General features: G+C 43.7%; 1 protein-coding gene across 1 annotated transcript in view; it reads right to left on the bottom strand.

Moving 5' to 3' along the window:
* KSR1 (kinase suppressor of ras 1) overlaps nt 1-18,591 on the bottom strand; it is a 507,520-nt gene that overhangs the window by 280,339 nt on the left and 208,590 nt on the right. Inside the window, 1 exon segment of the mRNA XM_069226663.1 lies at nt 5,808-5,948. Coding sequence (XP_069082764.1) covers nt 5,808-5,948 — 141 coding nt within the window.

Below are 18,591 nucleotides of genomic sequence, written 5' to 3'. Positions count from 1 at the left end.
TGCTCAACCACACTACCACAAAATAGAGTATTAGAATTATCTACTTTTGCCACTATCTTACCTCTAAGGGGAACCCTTGGACTCTGTGCACACTATTTCTTACTTTGAAATAGTATATACAGAGCCAACTTCTTACAGTTGGTCTAATGAAAGATACCTGAAATGTGTAGTCCTAGCTGTCACTTGCTTCATCATTTCATTAAATATACAAAATCAGATTGAACCAAACGCTACAAGGATCATACTCAAATAACGGCTTGAAATATAAATATTAGCAAAACAAATCTGTGACACTACAGGCTGATAAGTGTGTGCTCTACAGATGCACCAGACCAGACAAACTGCCCGACTGGAAGGAGCAGGAGCTTCCAACAAGCCCTCCAGCATGATATTCATCATGTCCCTTCATCCTTATTTAGGGGTCAAACTCGTTTGTATGAAGCGCACCAACCCCACACCGGACACTGCTACACGGGGTAGAAATTAGTCATGCCTAATGTCCCACCAAAGCTTGCTATGTTAGTTCAGATGGTTTTGTATGATGGCAGATGTGTTTTATATGTCATGCAACACCCCCAGTTACTCGAACCCTTAGTGCCTTGACTTGCAGACTTGTGTGTCTAGTACTTTTTCACTCAATCAGGTACCATAGCTCTTCCGAAGAGTAATCAGACGCAGTCAGACAATAATTCTGAAGAGAAAAGCCAGGTTTTTAAGGCTGCATGGAAATTCAAGAGATTACTTTCAAGTCTGAAGCTAGGGGACATGGTGTTCCATTCATGAAAAGTTAATGCATGCATTATTTCTATCCAATCGTCACAACTTGGACTGATAACTATGTGCCAGATGGCAATAATGTTCTGCAAGGAGAGACACTTGGTGCTGTTACTGTGGAAAGCTGTTGCAGCTGACGCGTCAAGCCTGCGAGAGGTTTGTATGCAAGGTTGATCCAGTTTCAAGGCAAAGTGATTCTGAGCCGAATTAGCCCTCGATTTCCTGTCAGAAAATACATCATTGCAATTTGGACTCTTTATCAAGAGCCAGCAATGTAGAGAACAGCCCCGTGCACTTAAACAATGTGTGACAGCCATGAAAGTGCCAGTGCCTTGCATCAAAACTGCACGCCTTCCAGTACATTACAACCAGACACACGAGCATTCAAATAGGCAGAGGACACACCTAATGCAAGCAGAAAATTCCACATGTGGAGAAATTTGTGTAGAAAATACTCAAGATGTGCAAAAGCACTCACATGATGTTTGGCAAACGTTTTATTTTTCTAGGTAGAACTGTAAATGCTTTGTATGAATGTAATGTTACTCCAATGTTTATATGTCCTGTCAAAATAAATGTGTAAATGCATTCACAAAAAATGAGCCTTTAACCAACAACCTTCCTTTTATATATTATGCCATATAAGGTTTGGTGAGAACACTTGCCTTTAAAACAATTTGTAAGAATTTTTACCATTGGCTGGAATTTAAAATAATTGAAGCACTTAGACAATTAACTGCATCTCTCATTTATATTTTTTTTCCTGAAACTCATTTTTAGGTCTCCCCTGCCAAAGTGCATGCGCTGCATGTGCTCTTGCTTGCAAGAGGCATTGTAGCCAACAAGGTTATTGCAGCCGGCTAATTGCTTAACAACTGTTGGTTTCATTATCACTCTTATTTGATGCCTTCTAATTGCCCAGCGTGTGCTTTCTTCACTTCCTCTGCTTTAGGCTGGAGCATGGACCAAGTACTGATTGCTTCAGCTTAACTGATGTCCTTCTGCTGATTGTGCTGTGATTGAAACACTACTTTTCTTCATCCCTGTCATTCTTGTTGAACCTCTTGCCATTTGTAACTATGTTTTACTATGCCACACAAACAAAAATGCCATTTTCTCATTTGAAGTGGATGTTTATTGTGAGAACAAATGTTTTATGTGTTTATTGTGAAAACAGGTGTTATCTGCTTCCAAATTTATTTTCACTAAGACATGGGCACAATTGCTTTCTTTAAGTGACAGGATTTTTTCCAAATGTCATTATTGTACTTTTTCATGCATAGAGGCGTTAACTGATTTGCTCAGAAACACAGGGGTATTGTGTAAAGACCTAATGAGCATTGTCAAAGCCAAGAGGTCTCACCTTTGAGACTATTGGCTCGGACATTGCCTTTAGGTCATGCCGTACAGCATGAGCATTGCGGACTTTGGCAATGATTTGTAGCCATGCTCTATAGTAGACTGGCTGCTGTGCACCATGGCTAAACAATATTAATAAAAAGGGACTATGAAGCATTAAAAAAAAAAAAAAGTTTTAGCCACAGCCACTGCTAAAACAGCATGATTACAAAACATTGCCAGAGCCAAATGCTCTAATAAGCGAGATCTATTGGATATGTCAATGCGTGCTTTTCAAAAGGACTACTGTCCCATTTCTGATTTATCACTACGATTTGAAGGTCTTTTCTTAAAGTCCTAATACCACAAGTGGAACGTTATGTCTTAAAAAATAGGGGGCCTTATGGAATGCGTGATCTAAAATCTACACATAATAAACTATACAATCCATGTGAAGAATTATAAATAATGCATAACACCAGACACAAAACTGATCCAATGGCCGATGCGATAGGCAGAAAGGAAAACCTCATCTTCAACACAGTTTACATCAAAAGGAATCCTATGTAAATATTTGGAAGGTCTCTAGGAGCTATACAGGAGACGCTTAGCAAATCTTTCACTTGTACTAAAGAAAGTTTAAACGCTGCGGCCAATGCCAGCCCGACTGCGGCCTCCTATCGTCAGGTATTTATCTATAATATTATTTGATCAGAAATGCTTTACTGAAGAACACTGAATTGCGTAGGGGAATACAGAAGGTTGAGATAAACCAGGTAGATAAAGCAGGTATATGAATTGTGAAGATGTGACGGCGGGCAGGCATCAGGCATTTCACAAGTCCTGCGCCGCAGTCACTGTTTGCAGATTTTGATACTTACTCACGTGGGTAGCTGTATCACATGGCGCCACTCTTTATTTCTGGCATAAAAAGTAGACTCTTCAGGGCTTCAGAAGTGAGGCCCGCGCTCTGATGTCCATAGTGAGGGGTTCCAGTTGGAATTAGCGAAATCTAGATGTGGCTTATAAATATTTGGGGATGTTAGGCGGTTAAAATGCTGATTTAGGTAGCACTGCATACAAAGGCTTTTTTTTCTGCTCAGCCAATAGAACCAGTGTGAGTTGACTGTCAACAATGATTCATAGCTATTCGTGTTTTGACTAAGAGCAGCTGTACATATTCTGTCTGCAAGTTACATCTTGCATGCTTTTCCTAAATGCAGTCCTGGTGCATGCTGCTACCTTGAGGGCATTATAATGAGCATATTCAGATAATGCATCGAAGATCAATAAATGTTTGGTCACCACACTAAGCATTACTACAGGGAACCCATCTATATTGAGGGGAGATTAAACGTCCCCAAACGTTGTCTAGATGACTCATTTAAAAATAGTGTCAATCAGCACACACCCTTGGCATGCTCTTGAAGTAGGGAGATTCTAGTGGCTCTAACAGAACATATACAATTAGATCAAACAGACTGGTGAGAACAAAACCTTTGAGACGGCAGCTCATTATTCACAATAAAGAGACTGTCCTGAGTGGTCCCACCTGTTCTACAAGTCTAAGGCTCCTTCACCAGTGCGGCTGTCTGAAGGAATAAAGCACAGACTGCTAAGGGGTCTCTATCTATCTCTGTTTTTTATACCACTCGGTCGTGCTTGGATGTGTGTATTACAGTCCCCATTACAGAAGTTTTGCCTGATATTGTCAATAACCTTATGTAGTGCAGCCATGTTGCATTTCTTTAGCATGAGCTCTGCAAAAAGGTATCGGAGCCAGAGAGGTGGCTTCACCTCTCAAGGTAGGATGGTACCTATTCCTATCGATCTTAGACTTTTAAGGCAACTTGTTATGTTCTCCACAAAATAAGTTTCAAGCGTACAGACTGTGCATGGTAGAGGCTGCAAATTGTAATTTTAAAATCAGGAAAGCAATGTTTCACAAAGCAGCAATCGAGCAATTTTGAAGATATAGGCCCTCATTCTGACCTTGGCGGTCGGCGGAGAGGCGGCGGTCGGACCGCGAACAGACCGGCGGTCCGAAAAATGGCATTCTGACCGCGGCGGTCACCGCCGCGATCGACCGCCACTTTCCCACTCCGACCGCCACGGCGGTCATGACCGACGGGCTGGAGTTTGCGCACTCCGGCCCGGCGGTCGACCCAAGACCGCCAACCGTATCATGACCCTGCTTACCGCCGCGGTTTTTGGCGGTCGGGAACCGCCATGCGAACCATGGCGGTAGGCACTATCGGGGCCAGGGAATTCCTTCCCTGGCACTGATAGGGGTCTCCCCCACCCCCCACTACCCCCCACGAGTCCTCCCCCCACACCCTCCACCCCCCCAGAGGTGGTACGAACCCCCTGCCCCCCCACCCCGACATGCACATACACGCACCCCGACATGCACGCACCCCCAACATGCACATATGCACACCCCCTACACACACACATACACAACGGGGGCACATACCCGCACACATACATGCCAACATGCGCACCCGCCGAACTACACACATTGCCCATAGGCACAGCAGCACCCCCCGCCCGCATGCACGCACTCACACACCCCCTCTACACACCCCCATGCACGCACACATCACACAACACCCCCCCACCCCCTCCCCTCACAGACGATCAACTTACCTTGTGCGTTGGTCCTCCGGGAGGCGACGGGAGCCATAGGGACGTGACCGCCAACAGAAGACCGCCAACAGAAGACCGCCACACAGAAATGTGGGTCGTAATTCTGGGGGCGGTGTTGTGCTGGCGTGGCGGTGGAGGTTGACCAGTCTCCACTTTCCCGCCGACCGCCAGTGTGGCTGCTGGCGGTTTTCCGGCAGAACGCTCCCAGCGGTCGGAATACGCGCAGCGGCATACCACCGCGGTCGGCGGTCTTTACCGCGGCGGTAACTCGGCGGTCTTGCGAAAAGACCGCCAAGGTCAGAATGAGGGCCATAGTTACTCCATCAATGGCATCCTCTTTTCAAGAGAATGACAATGGAGGAAAATGATAACCAATGCTATCACAATTCACAATGGATAAGGAATTACAGGGAAAAATCAAAATAAAAATTTAAAACGAAAAATAGAGAAACTCCAGAAGAATTATCTATCTTAGAAAAGAGATACAACTATCCTGCTCAGAATTATTTGGTGCCCATGAGTATAATGTAATAGCTCAGAACAAAATCTTTATTAATATTGTTTAGATTCAAAGGAAAATAACCCTTAGGGACAATGTTCGTCAGCCTACAGACACTGCTCCGTAATTAATTAAATGGTTAAGTAAATAAATTCTCATAATATCCATAAGACTCATCGCATTCACAGTAGGTCATCCTTCTTTTACAATGTATCTTTGGATTTTGAGGAGGAAAAGCCCACCCACCCTCTCCGTGTAGTGAAAGGGACCTGACCCTCCCCCACTCCAGAGGAAGGCAATGCAAGAAGTCCAAACCACCAAAGTGCTGAGGTTATCGGCCAACTACCAAGGATGGCCACAGTGCATTTTACACCCTGAAAGTTTTTTTTGTTTGCTTTTTAAATATCACTCTGAAAGTCCTTCAAGTAAATACTTTCAGTGATACGATCACGTGTGGCTGGAGCTCTTCAGTCCCTCATTGAACAGGTTATTAGAGTCCTGCTCATCATTCTTTCATTGAGAATTAACATCATCATTCATAACTTGCCTTCACGGTCTCCTGTCCGACCCCGATGGTGTAGAGCCAGTCGCAGACCCTTGGGTAGCTCTTGAGTGCAGCCGTCCTTTCATTCTCGGGCACATGGAGCTTGCATTGCAGTTGCCTGCTGATGTACTTGACCAGCTTTTCCTGAAGGGGGTTGAAAAAACAGAGGTGTTGATCAGTCAATATTCAACATAGAGTAAAAATCAATGAGGTACATAAAGTGTAGTGCAACGAAGCGCTATTGGTAAAACTATGATCTATCTTCCACAGAAAGGCATCATTTGCATGCCCTACGACATTGGCCCATGTGGACCAATAAACGTCCCAAAGGAGGTAACTGGTCTGCTCCCAGTAGGTTTACAACTACTTGGGGTGTTTCTTACTGTCCTACAATGAGACGTGTACCTCACAAATACTCTAACAAGCCAAATAAACAGAGGGGTCTTGTACATACTTTCACTGGTGTGCATAAAAATTAATTACTGATACATGCACATCTCCAAGACACGTTGCATTTCGGTTCAGTGTATTCTACCAAGTTTTATTAGATGTGCCTTATTATTTAACCTGTATGGATTCCTTAGTGGACAAATCACTCAAGTGATTTCATAAGCTGATAAGCACAACTAACCGGTGGCTTTAACACTAAAAGAAAATGAAGGAAAATGCATAATTCTCAAAATCTGTGCAAAACTTGATGTTAGGTACTTTATAATACAAAGCTTTAAATACATGATATTTGCCAGTGATGATGCTAAGGCAGCCTTCACATCGTGAGGTGCCCACTACACCCATCGGATGCAAGTGACAAACTCTGAAAGCTTTCTACTAGCACCCTCTAAAATTTAGGCTCATCTGCAGAGCTCCGTGCATAATATATGAAGGATACTGAGGCAAAGGTCCTAACTGACCTCAAAATCTGGTGTGCCACTGCATTCCCCTCAGAAACCTTTACTCCTCGTCAGCACACGCACTGTCGATTTGACCGGAGTCCTAAATGTGACACAAGACTCTTGGGGGTCAAGGATCAGAAATGATGGAACAGTCTTAATCGCAGTCTTCGAAAGGAAGGAGTTCCATACAGGTCAGGAACATCCTGAGAACCAAACTCTTCAAACTGGCTTTCAGCTCCACCCAAAGTCCAAATGGGAGCAGCCAAGGAGGCCTGAGGCCTCTTTATTCAGCCAAACTTAATCTCACATACCTGAAGTCTCACTGTTATGCTTTAACGCTCTGGGGTGGGCTTGGTGGCTTATAGTTCTTTGTAGAGCTTCCAAATAAAATAATTAACAATTGGAAAGAGCCAAAACACATTTAATCCAAACCTCGCTGCTGACGCCATTCTGACAGCAAGTAACCATACCCACTTCAACGGAAGGATGTGCAAAGAGAACAAAACATGAGGTGGAGCCAAGTCCAATAGTTAAAAAAAAAAAACATGCTCTTCCCACTCCAAAGTACCCTTACGTGAGAAAGCGTGTGAGGCAGGCTGTAGTAGTACATGTTTGCAGTCCTGGAGAGGGGTTCACTCAATAATGGCAGCTTCCAGCAGGTGTTCTTCAACCCCTTCTGGTAATTGGTAATTATCCCCCCAGGAATTCAGACTTTATGAAGAAAAACTGTTTAGAACCAAACAAAATGTAGTAGTACTTTTTTTTAATGTTCTGGTGTGTTACAGTGAAGCTCGTGGCTGAAGTAATACCAGTCTCCAGTTCAAGCTGGGAGATCCGTTGGCTGGTCCTAGTCCCATGGGTGACTATACCAACCAGGGACCTTGACTGCAACCAACCCTTTCAGATACGGGCCCTTACTGGTTGGTACCACTGAGGAGGCCTCATAGTACTTACTAACCTAGTACATCTTCCATCCCCTTGTAAGAGCAGAGAGTCTAGTAGAGCTTTTAACTGGTCTCAACCTGAACCGCGTTTAGTGGAGATGAAACAATTTTCAGAGTTGCACCATTAACATTATATTACTGAAGTCACAGGGAGTGTGAAAATCCAAAAGTCACACAAAGACAAGTGTTGCAAGTGTGCCACACCCATGCAGCAGGAGAGCGGTGAGGGTGTAATCTGTAGCTGGTGGTGCACTTTGGCGCACTGGTGTGATAGGGCACTGTCAGTTACAGACCGCACACTTTGCGTTGCAATAGACTCTAACTTTGCATACACACACAGTTTTACTGAGAAAACAATATAGTGCACAAAAGACAATGTGTGGAAATCAGGTTCCAGCAAATATTTATCATTTGCACATCACCAAGTAAAGTGTCTTGGTTTGTTTTGATCCTAATAAAACCTTTATTTGCATCATACTTCAGAATTATCAAAAATGCTTCATTTGTGCTTTACTAATTGTGGTTATATTTTCTGTATAGTTCATTTACATGTATTTAAAATGTTCTATGTGATAGAAAACAAAATTAATCCTACATCCATTCTTTCAGTCCCTGTACCTAGCAAGATTGTCACCAAGGTCACTTTTACAAACTCCTCTTTTTTGCAGCCAGAAAAAGGAAAGTAAACACCAGTTTCCTGGTCAAAGGATATGCAGCAATGCGTCAGAAGACCTAGCCTGACCACAGCAAATGGGAGAAGGTAAACTCAAAATAAAGGAATCTTTATTGCTCATTCTCCTTCTAAACAGCAGCATGAATATTGGGAGACAGGGTGTTTGAGCAGCACCCCTTGCCCCATCCCCACACCCGTACTTCTAGAGCTTATGACTGTATCCCTACAGGACATAGATTATCGTCAACAGCTACATTCATTTTAACTACTCTTTGAACTACCATTTAATAAAAGTCATATTCATCTTAGAGGTTATAGTGATGTATGGACACTGAGCTCTTTGTCTGTTATTTACTGTGCCATGCTTTACCAGTTTCTACCACACAATCACTTTCTGCTTGGTTTTGCCACCATGGGGGAGTCAAGTATGTAAAGGAAGTAAATTGTTTATTGTGTTAGACTACATTAGCACAGGTGGCCCTGACATACCAGTGGCAAATGCACGCCCCTGCCATGAATACCACTCACTAACCACAGCTTGTCTGGGGTCCTCAAGAATAGGTCTTCCAACTCTATTCTTCCCTTTTCTCCCTATACGAGAATCATAGTCAAATCATCCTACTACAATATTAAGCCAGGAGTCTATGTGCCCACTTAGTTCAGACAAAGGCTACAAAATAAAACTCTATGTGCAGCCACCTGGAGTAATGCAGGCAACCCCCTCCACTGCCGCCCCACCACTGCCTAAATCTGCATTATCTCCAATTAACAACGTACTCTCTCATTGCGCAATATATTAGTTGCATATAAGGCAAGAGCCTGGAAAGGATCCCAGGGCTTTGGTACTGCAGGAGTCACAGTGTGGAATGACTCAAATGGAGGGAAGGAAAAGAAAGTCTCCATTAGAGTGAAAATTGAAATTCACCAAGCCCATTTGTAATTTAAATATGGCTCGCAGTTGCAACATCAGTCCAGAGGGCTTGAGGACAGTGCTATGCCAGCAGGTCTGAAAGGCACCTGAGGTTCTCCATGGTCATCAGTGAGATGTAGCTGGAGGCAGCAGCTGCTACTCCTATCTTGCCCTTTGATATCCCGGGCATTACTCTTGCTACTCCTGGTCTCAGAAGTCATGGATGTAGCAGCAGGAACATAAAGGTAACAAGTTTCTAAGAGCCCCATTTACTTTCTGTAGCTTCCACTCCATGTTCTTTCCCGGGCCCCTTAGCAGCCAATAGAAGGCTCTAACAAATGGAGTCATCTGGAGCCAAAGGTTGGAGATGTCATTTCTGCCATTTTAGGCAATCAACTTCCTCGGTTTGCAGCCTTTAGAAAAGTGACTTCGTAATGTGCAGTAAAAATGTGAATATAATGTAAGATCCACGGTTTTACTAGGGTGACCAAAAGCCCCAGATTTGCCCAGCCAATTATAGTTTTTCAGGGACTGTCCTGGCATCCCAACACATTTATCTCAAATAATGTCCCATTTCTTGAGCAATGGTCGGGTGAAAGTGCATATTAAGTGATTTAGTACATGCTCATGTTTTCACTGGCCGCCTTCTCACACCAGGCAGAGAAGTTGAATTCCTTAATAGTCCCTTGCTGTACTGCCTTGCCTCGCTCGTGTAGCACAGCAGTTTTTAAAATGTTGGCTATGTAAACCTGCAAAAAATGCGTATTCTGCTATCACTCACATTCTCATCTCATCATCCAAGAATTAAGGATAAGCATTAACCTTTGATGTCAGAAGGAGATCTCCATCTAGTGGCTGAATTGCACAGTTTGAAACTGGAAAAAGCGGGATCAATTCAGGATTACCTGGTTAACCAAATTGTGTCATCTTATGCAAATAATTAATTTTACAGAGCCTTCTTTTTATTCATTATCATATATGAGAGCACTTTCAATTACATGAGCTCAGGAAAAGTGCTGTACAAAAACCTCTGGTGTTTCATTTAATATGCTATAATGTTGCTCCCTCGATAATAAGAATATAGGCCGCATACAGGGTACACATGCCTCCTGAGTTGCCCCTTAGTTTGCTAACAGCATTGTCATTGGAGAGGGGTAAGAATGTTTCCTTGTTCATGTTTTAAAAAAATCACTTTTAATAAATACTTCTCAAGTAACCTAATGTGTTAAGGCAGTGATTCCCAACCTGTGGTCGGGGATCCATGAAGCCTACTCAGGGATCCATGATTACTTAGAAAATTAAATATTACTATCGGATTAATAAAGTGTATATAAATAAAAAAGCTAAATGTACAATTTCAAAGTTTAAATGTTCTGTAAATGTGAAGAAATGTGATATTGGAGACTAAAAATTAAGTTAGCATCCTCGGACTGATTTGTGAGAGCAGTTCAAGCGCATCATACAGAACAGAGTATGGATGGTGAGTGGCCTCAATTGAATTTTGGATCACTCCAACCCTCCTATCAAAATTACCACATTGATTTGTTATATTTGATTGTGAATTAAATAAATTATTCAATCATTTGTGTATCTGATGAATGCTTGTTTCTATTTTTTTTTTTATCATTTAGTGGTTCAAATCATCAAAAATGCGTAGGCCAGGTTCCCTGGTTTCCCAAAATAACTCAGGGAGGGAGTTAGGGAGAGGGGGGGAGGGGTTGAAGGGTCACCAGATTCCAGTAATGATCAAGGGGGTTCCTCAGTAGTCACAAGGTTAACAACCATGTGTTAAGGGGCAACATTTTCACGTGTTTAAGAATACACGTTTAAGATTTTTTATTTTGAAGGCACCTTTTCATAGACTAACATGATATTTGTTGCATGATTTACATGCCTAATACTTGCATGGCTCACGGGCTCTTACAGCCAGAGCTAGTTCCCTATTCGGCTCTCCCTGACAATTTGTAGCCTCGACCAACTCGAATCACAAGGCCACTTTTATACAGTGCGTGAATACTGTGCACTAGGTTGGCCAGGAGGGCGGTAGTCATTATGATATATTAATTAACGCAAAACCTAATAACAAGAGGGAAGTATTGCATTTTACAGTAATTGCGCTAATTTAAGAGATGAAGGCCGCGGGCTGTCTCGCGCAGCTCTCACTCGGAGTAAAATCACACAACCGCAGGATTAGGTTCGCCATCTGGTCATGGAGTCTAGGAAGACAGCTGCTCTTGGAAACGCCCAGGCCTGTGTATGTAAATTATATTTACTAGCAGAGCGCGGATAATTCACTTTCTGAGCGGCTGCCCCACTCCCTCCTGTCTCATTTTCACCTGTCGTGTCTGAGGCTGGTTGTGGACGACTTCGTCAACGCGCAGGACAGCGGAACTCTGCTTGGTAGAGAACTTGTTCCGGGTCACTCACCTCAGCTGTGGTACTTATGTGTCTTTCTCACTGTACTGCCTGGATACAGAGAAGCTTGTATTGCTCTAGAAGTTAAGAGTAACCCTGCCCCTTCCCAAAATTTAACAAGCAAAGGCAGAACTAACAGGTCCCACCTATGTGAGAGTGTTTGGTTTTGTGAATGTCTTTTAGTCATGTCGTAGAACAGCGTGGCTGTTGTGCACCATGGCTGAAAGTTAGTTTAAAAAAATGCTGAGACACTAGAACATGAAGCTAAAACAAAAGAAACCACTATGACGCAGGCAGCACTGGCTGCGTCATAAGGCTTTTTTTTCTTATTACAGGTGAAGGGAACAACACAGACATGGGGACGGTGAGAGGGAAGAGGCAACATGGACAATGGGAGGGAAGGGGCATCACAGACTACAGGAGGGTGGGGAAGGAAAGAAGCAATATGGACAACAGAGATGCAGGGTGGGAGGGAAGAAGCAACACGGGCAAGAAGGGTGCAGGGTACTGGACAACTGCGCTAGCTAGCAAGAACAAGCATTTGCTCAAGTTAGAGCTATTAGCGTTGTAAATTCCTAACTGCACTTTTCTTGCCACATAAATTGAACACAAAAAGTAAAACAGTTGACATAGGCGAGCCAATTCAAAGCACCACGTCCACCATGAGGGTGAAGGAGAGACACAAAAGAAAAAAGAAGTTTGCTTGCAGTCAAACACATCGACAAACGTGCAATTATCCATGTAACAGGGTCGGTCCACAAGGCCGTAACAAAACTGCCCCAATGAGGCACAAATGTATAGCATTTACCAAGGTCATCAAAGGACTTTTGAAAGGCAAGCCAATGAACAAATGAAAGTGATGGGCATGAGGTGGGCGTGGTTAAAAGCCCATATCTATACCAACAAGCCGGAAGAGCAGCGCTTGCGCGCTGCTATGCTTGACCTAAAAAAATACCTCAATCTCAGCACCAGCAGCAGAAGGATCCTATTCAAGATGAAGCAATCAGTACTTGGAGCATGCTCCAGATGAAAGAGGAAGTGAAGTCGGCATGTAGGAGGCGGCAAATGATAATGAAACCGACGAATGGTAAGCAATTGGCGGGCTCCAAGCTCTTTCTAGTAAAAATGATCTCTCGCTATCGCATGCGCTAGCAGCCAATGAGGGGTCTCAGGCGAGACCTAAAGAAGGGTTAGAGAGGAGATGTAGAATTTTCATTTTTCCACCAACTTCTTGCATAAATCCTGTTTGTTGGGTTTGTCATTTCTTCTCTCTCCTGGTAGTGCTTTTACCATTATTTTTGTCAGCAGGATAATAGTTCAAGCAGAAAAATTCCAGCAAGAACTGTGCAACTCATGTCTGCATAGCAGGAAGGCATTTTTCACTGAAACCAGTCTCCCACCACTAACTTGTGTGGCATTTGTACTCTAGCAATACCACGAGGTATAGTTTTAACACAGATATGCCTGTGAAATACATTTCATGTAATACAGGCAATTTGAAAATTCAACATTTTGCAACTTCTCCCGCTCCCTGCTGCTGGGTCAGCAATCACTATCTCACTCCCATAGGGAAGTACAGCTGTCAACCGTGAGGTCAAACTCAGCCAAAGAAAAAGTCATGCATAGGAAGAGCTGAGATTCTCAGGAGAGAAATCTCAGTCTATGTTCTGTATCATCACATAAATGTGAGGATCTCAACTGTTCGAGACAGCCACCTCAGTCTCAGGTGCGCACAGGCACAATATATACATCAAGTAATGCTAGCCTGAGAGCAACACCCACGTCAACGCAGTGCACAACCACAATGCTGAAATGAAACAGGAGGCCAGGATAAAGCTTGTAGTGATTTACGAAGTTCTTCAGGAGACCCAACCTCAGAAATGGTCTGAACTCTGCCTGCCTGCCTTGTATGGCACTGATGTCTACCTTGGTCTTCAAGTCCACACCATACAAAGTACCCACTGCTCTGCGGTATCCCTTAATAGAGACACAATACAATCACCCCTCCCCAACCAACCCACCCCAAAAAATAAGTCTTATCCCACACATTGAGGGGACACCAACAGTGACCAAGAACTACTCAGTGGCAGGAAGGTTGCTATGAGCACAATAATATACTACTTAGATAAATAAAATCCAGTAGGAAGATCCCAACTACTCGGTACAATAACCTTAGTCTCAATTCCAAATATCGACAAACATCATGACTGTGCCCAAGACAGTGACATTTGCCGTACTGCCATGGGTTTACTGAGAGAAGGAAAATAGCTGAGGATACTGGAGTAGTGTGGTACTTTGAAGTTTCAACAGAGGTTTATTCACAGTAATATCATCAGCCATATAGCCGATCAAAAGCAAACTTTCCTCCCAAGCTCCATGTGCAACTGCTAAACTGGCACTGAGACGTTCCAGAGAATTGCAACCATATAGTTTAATAAGTGCCACAAGTCCAACAACATTCTACGATTATAAATAAAGAACTACAAGTTACAACAGTCACCAACTCCACACTCTATCACATAGAAAACCCACCTTTAGGCCACCAGGATAGCTGAGTGAGTTAAAAGCTCGCCCTGACATCTACTTAAGGCACGTACACCAGTGCTGGTAAGACCAAGCCTGCCTTCCACACTTCCAAGGCTGCTGATTTGTGAGGTTAATAGTATCACCTGTTTTTACAACATTTAGAAATGGTGGAATGTACAGCTTGCATGTGATATATATATATATATATATAAATATAAATATATATCACCAATCAGTAGGGCCTTGCTGCCTTTCAAGTGAATCCCAGTGGCAGTACACGTCCGGGCAAGGTGTCATACTACAATACTGCAGCAAGCACTGGGTCAACATATCACTCAGGGAAACAAATTTATTGTGGCTTCATAAAGACAGCAACCACAGAACCACAAAAGCAAGTAAAACGTTACTGTCACTGATGACCTCGCAAATTATATTATTGATTACATCACTGATGGCATCATCCAGTGAGTATAAGTGGCTGTATGGATGTGTGAATGGGTCTATGGGTGAGTGAGTGGTTGAGTCAATTGCTGCAGGGGAGAGTGAGTGGATGTGTAAGCAGCTGTATGTGTGAGCAAATGGCTGTGTGAGTGGCTGCACTGGTGGAGTGAGTGAGTGCATGTGTGAGTGCTTGTATGGGTCAGTGACTGGGTGTGTAAGTGACTGTATCGGTAAGTGGTGGATAGGCCAGTGACTGTATGCGTGAGTGAGTGGGTGTATGAGTGGCTGTATGCATATGTGAGTGGCTGTGTCAGTGACTATGGCTGAGTGTGTGAGTGGTTGTATGGGTGAGTGAGTGGCTGTGTGGGTCTGTAAGTTGGTATGCGAGTGGTTGTATGAGTGGGTGCGTGAGTGGGTGTGTGAGTGGGTGTATGAGTGGCTGTATGGGTCTGTGAGTGGGGTGTGAGTAGTTTGAGTATGTGAATACCTGAGTTAGTGCTGTATGGGGGAGTGAGTGGTTGTGTCAGTGGCTGTGTGAGTGAGTGGGTGATTGTCTAGTTTTGTGAATGAGCATGTGAGTAGGTGTGTGTGGATGTATGAGAGTTTGTATGGGGGTATGAGTCGTTCTGTGGATGATGTCATTTGAGATGTCATTAGTGATGTCACTGACCATGCCATGAGTGATGTAATATGTGAGGTCATAAGCAGTGCATTACAGGGGTACAAGTTATAGTTAGCTCAGGTAACTATACATGCTGAATTTCTATGGTTGTGTATGTGTGAATGTGAGCCTAACTATAAGATCCCTGTAACCTTTGTTTTTTAAGTGATATATATATATATATATACTTATTACCACATATGCTATTGACTGCAATTTCAATGTCCTGTGGTACTAGAGAGGAGAAAGACAGCTGTGCAGGAGAGTCTCTGCAGTCCCTGTGCATGACTGTACACTGAAAGGAGAGTTTCAACTGTACAGGCAGGTCACTTCATTTTCAGACCAGTATAATCACAGATAGGTAGACATGGCTGCACAGAAGGATAAGCCTACTGTCTCGGTTTTGGCTTCTGAATGGGGGGCAATCAGATGCCTTGGGCAACCATCATAGTCTCAGTCCCAGACAACCTGCCATAGTCAGCCACTTTAATCTCAACCCCACAGAACTGGGCAGTCAGGAGTCAGCCGTATCTACTATGACCTTGGACATGACACCTTCAGCTGTACAGGATAATCAACTTTGCTTTGTTTAGCAGTGAGCAGGCTATGTACTATGTACTTTGACTCAATTCCTTGGCATTGCTAACAGAAGGGCCACCTATGCAGGGTGGGACAACCTGTGGCTGGGTAATTGCTCCAAGCACGTGCTAGATATGGTGGTAATGTGATACACGTCAGGGCAGTGATGTGCCGAGGGGACACTCATAGGGGGTGGCTGCCAAGCAGCTCCAGTCCACCCACTACCTCTTGCGGTAGTTGCACATGGATACTTATGTTGTACTTTGTTTTTAAAAACCTTGGGAACTATGCACTTTGGGAAGTTTAAGAAAAAATCACTAAGTTTCGACACACTCGACTGTACATCTCCACACACACAAAACCAATTTTATTGCCAAATTAAGAATGAAATAGGAGAATAAAGATGCAAGGACTTTACCTGCTACAATGCTATGGTCCTTAATGAAGACAGCCTTACTGAAGACACACACTAATGAGAAGCTCCTGCCCCTCCACTTTATAGGCCAATCAGTAATTACAAGCGCTAAATTTGTGCTTGTTGTTTCCGGTGCTGAACACTGGCACATATTTTTGAGGCCCGGCGCTTATTCTTCTGCCTCTATCATTTGCTGTGAGCAAAAGACACATAACGGAAAGAGGGAGGAAGAGAAAAACGAAAAAGCGTCACAAAGGTAGAAAGCAGAAAGCTGCTAGAGTGAGCTAAAGGGGCAGGGAGTGGCTTTAAATGGATTGAAGAGGCCCGAGATAGCTTCAGGATTACGCTGCCTCAGTATTCTGTGCTCGCACATTAAATGCAGCAGTTGCATGTTTAAAAGGAGGGCTTTGGGCACTGGTACGTTTTTATTTACAAATTAAGCACTGGTAATTACGCATAGTTGTGCCAGTTTTACACCTTGAGATTTGCAGGGTACAAGTAATACCTATGTATTGGCAGATCATGGCTTTGTTGACTTGGTAGCTACTGTGGAGACACTTGGAGAAGTGTGGCACAATGGTTAGAGCGGCAGACCCTGATGCAGAGATCTGGCCTGGGACCAGGGTTCAATTCCCGCCTCAGTGGGTCTTGGGTTCAATTCCCTTGGACCAGATAATTCTTGCCTTGGTGCCTAATCTAATTAATGGGTCCCACTCTGTAACTCTGGGCAATAGCTTGCTTAATCTCCACAATGGCCCTGACAACGCTTGGATGCCTGGCTTCACCCTGGGGTTGCCCAGAAGAGGGTGCCTCATAGGGAAAAGCCAGGAGGGGTTCCACAGCGGTATGCGTACAGCGCCTTGAAACCCTAATGGGTGAGTAGTGCGCTATACAAGTGCGAAGTGTACTAATGTAACAGTGCATTATCATCAATAGGACTACCCATGACAGTTATTTTTGGTTCTTCCCAAAAGCCCATGTCTGTTAACACCCTCCTCCACCAAACTGTTGTACCCGAGAGTAATTTTAGGTCTTGCCTCTGTCAGCACATGCACTGCATTCGCTCTCCCTTGTGAGTGAACCATTAACTAAATATCTCACTTGTAATTTATTCCTGAAAGTCACTTTTAGATCTCACCAGCAACAGCACACGCATGGCACGTGCTGTTGCTTGCTAGAGATGTTGTCTTGAACAAGGGGCTTGCACCCCACCTACTGCTCAACATTTGCTCGCTTCACTGTCACTCTAATTTGCTGCCTTCTAATTGGTCAGCGTGTGCTGGATTCAATTCCTCTTCTGTCAGCTGAACCATGGACCAAGTACAGATCGCTTCAGCCTGACTGATGGCCTTCCATTGATTGCGCTGTGATTGAGGTACTACTTTATATTTTCTTCTTTGTAGCTGTGCTTTACTGTGCCGCGCACTCTTCAGAGAGGCCATTCTCTCTTTTGAAATGGATGTTTATCGTGACAACATTTGTTACCTGCTTTTATTGTGACAATAGTTTATCTGCTTCCAAATATATCATCGATAAGACATGGACAGAACTGTATTCTTTATGTAATAGGATTTTTTGCCAATGTCAAATCTTTTATCACAAATGGGGAGATTTACTTATTTGCTTAGAATCACAGGGGTATTGCACCAAGACCTAACCAACACTGGCAAAACCAATAGGTCGCGCATTTGAGACTTGGCTCTGCCTTTGCCTTTTATTCATGCTGGACAGGATGGGCATTGCTGATTTTGACAATGATTTGTAGCACTTTTGTATAGCAGCATGCTTGCATGGTTAAAAATAATAAAAAAAAGACTATGATGCATTCAGCGCTAATGCTCTTAAAAAAGTGCTATAGCCCGGCTGCATCACAGCACTTTTTAAAATTAGTTTTAGCCACACTACAAAGCATCCACACTGCTGTACAGAATGGCTGCAAAACACTGCCAAGGTCAATAGCACTCATAGGTGAGACCTACTGGTTTTGCCAATGCTTGTTTCTATTTCCCCGTTCTGGTAGTTTGACTTCAACCACCTTCTACTCTCTGCCTCATAGGATCCTCCCCTTGTGCCCCTTGATACAATCTGCAACTGCGGTCTCTGGCTGTCTGAGTGGGCAACCACGGATAGAGTGGCCAGGCTCACAGACACGCAGGGGGAGCCAAGAATCCTCTCTTGAAATCCAAGCCGTACCTGCAACCCTCTGCTTATCACTAGGGCCACAGGAATTATTCAACAGGAGACCATCAAATTAGGTGGCAGCATTAACTAAAGTATGCGGCAACAAAAGGCAAGACATGCAGTGTAATGAGGCCCAATTTATGACAGGG

This window comes from Pleurodeles waltl, chromosome 3_2, assembly GCF_031143425.1.
Source record: "Pleurodeles waltl isolate 20211129_DDA chromosome 3_2, aPleWal1.hap1.20221129, whole genome shotgun sequence".
Classification (NCBI taxonomy): Eukaryota; Metazoa; Chordata; class Amphibia; order Caudata; family Salamandridae; genus Pleurodeles; species Pleurodeles waltl.
Note: the sequence above shows the minus strand (reverse complement) of the source record. Positions and strands in the feature narration are given on the sequence as shown.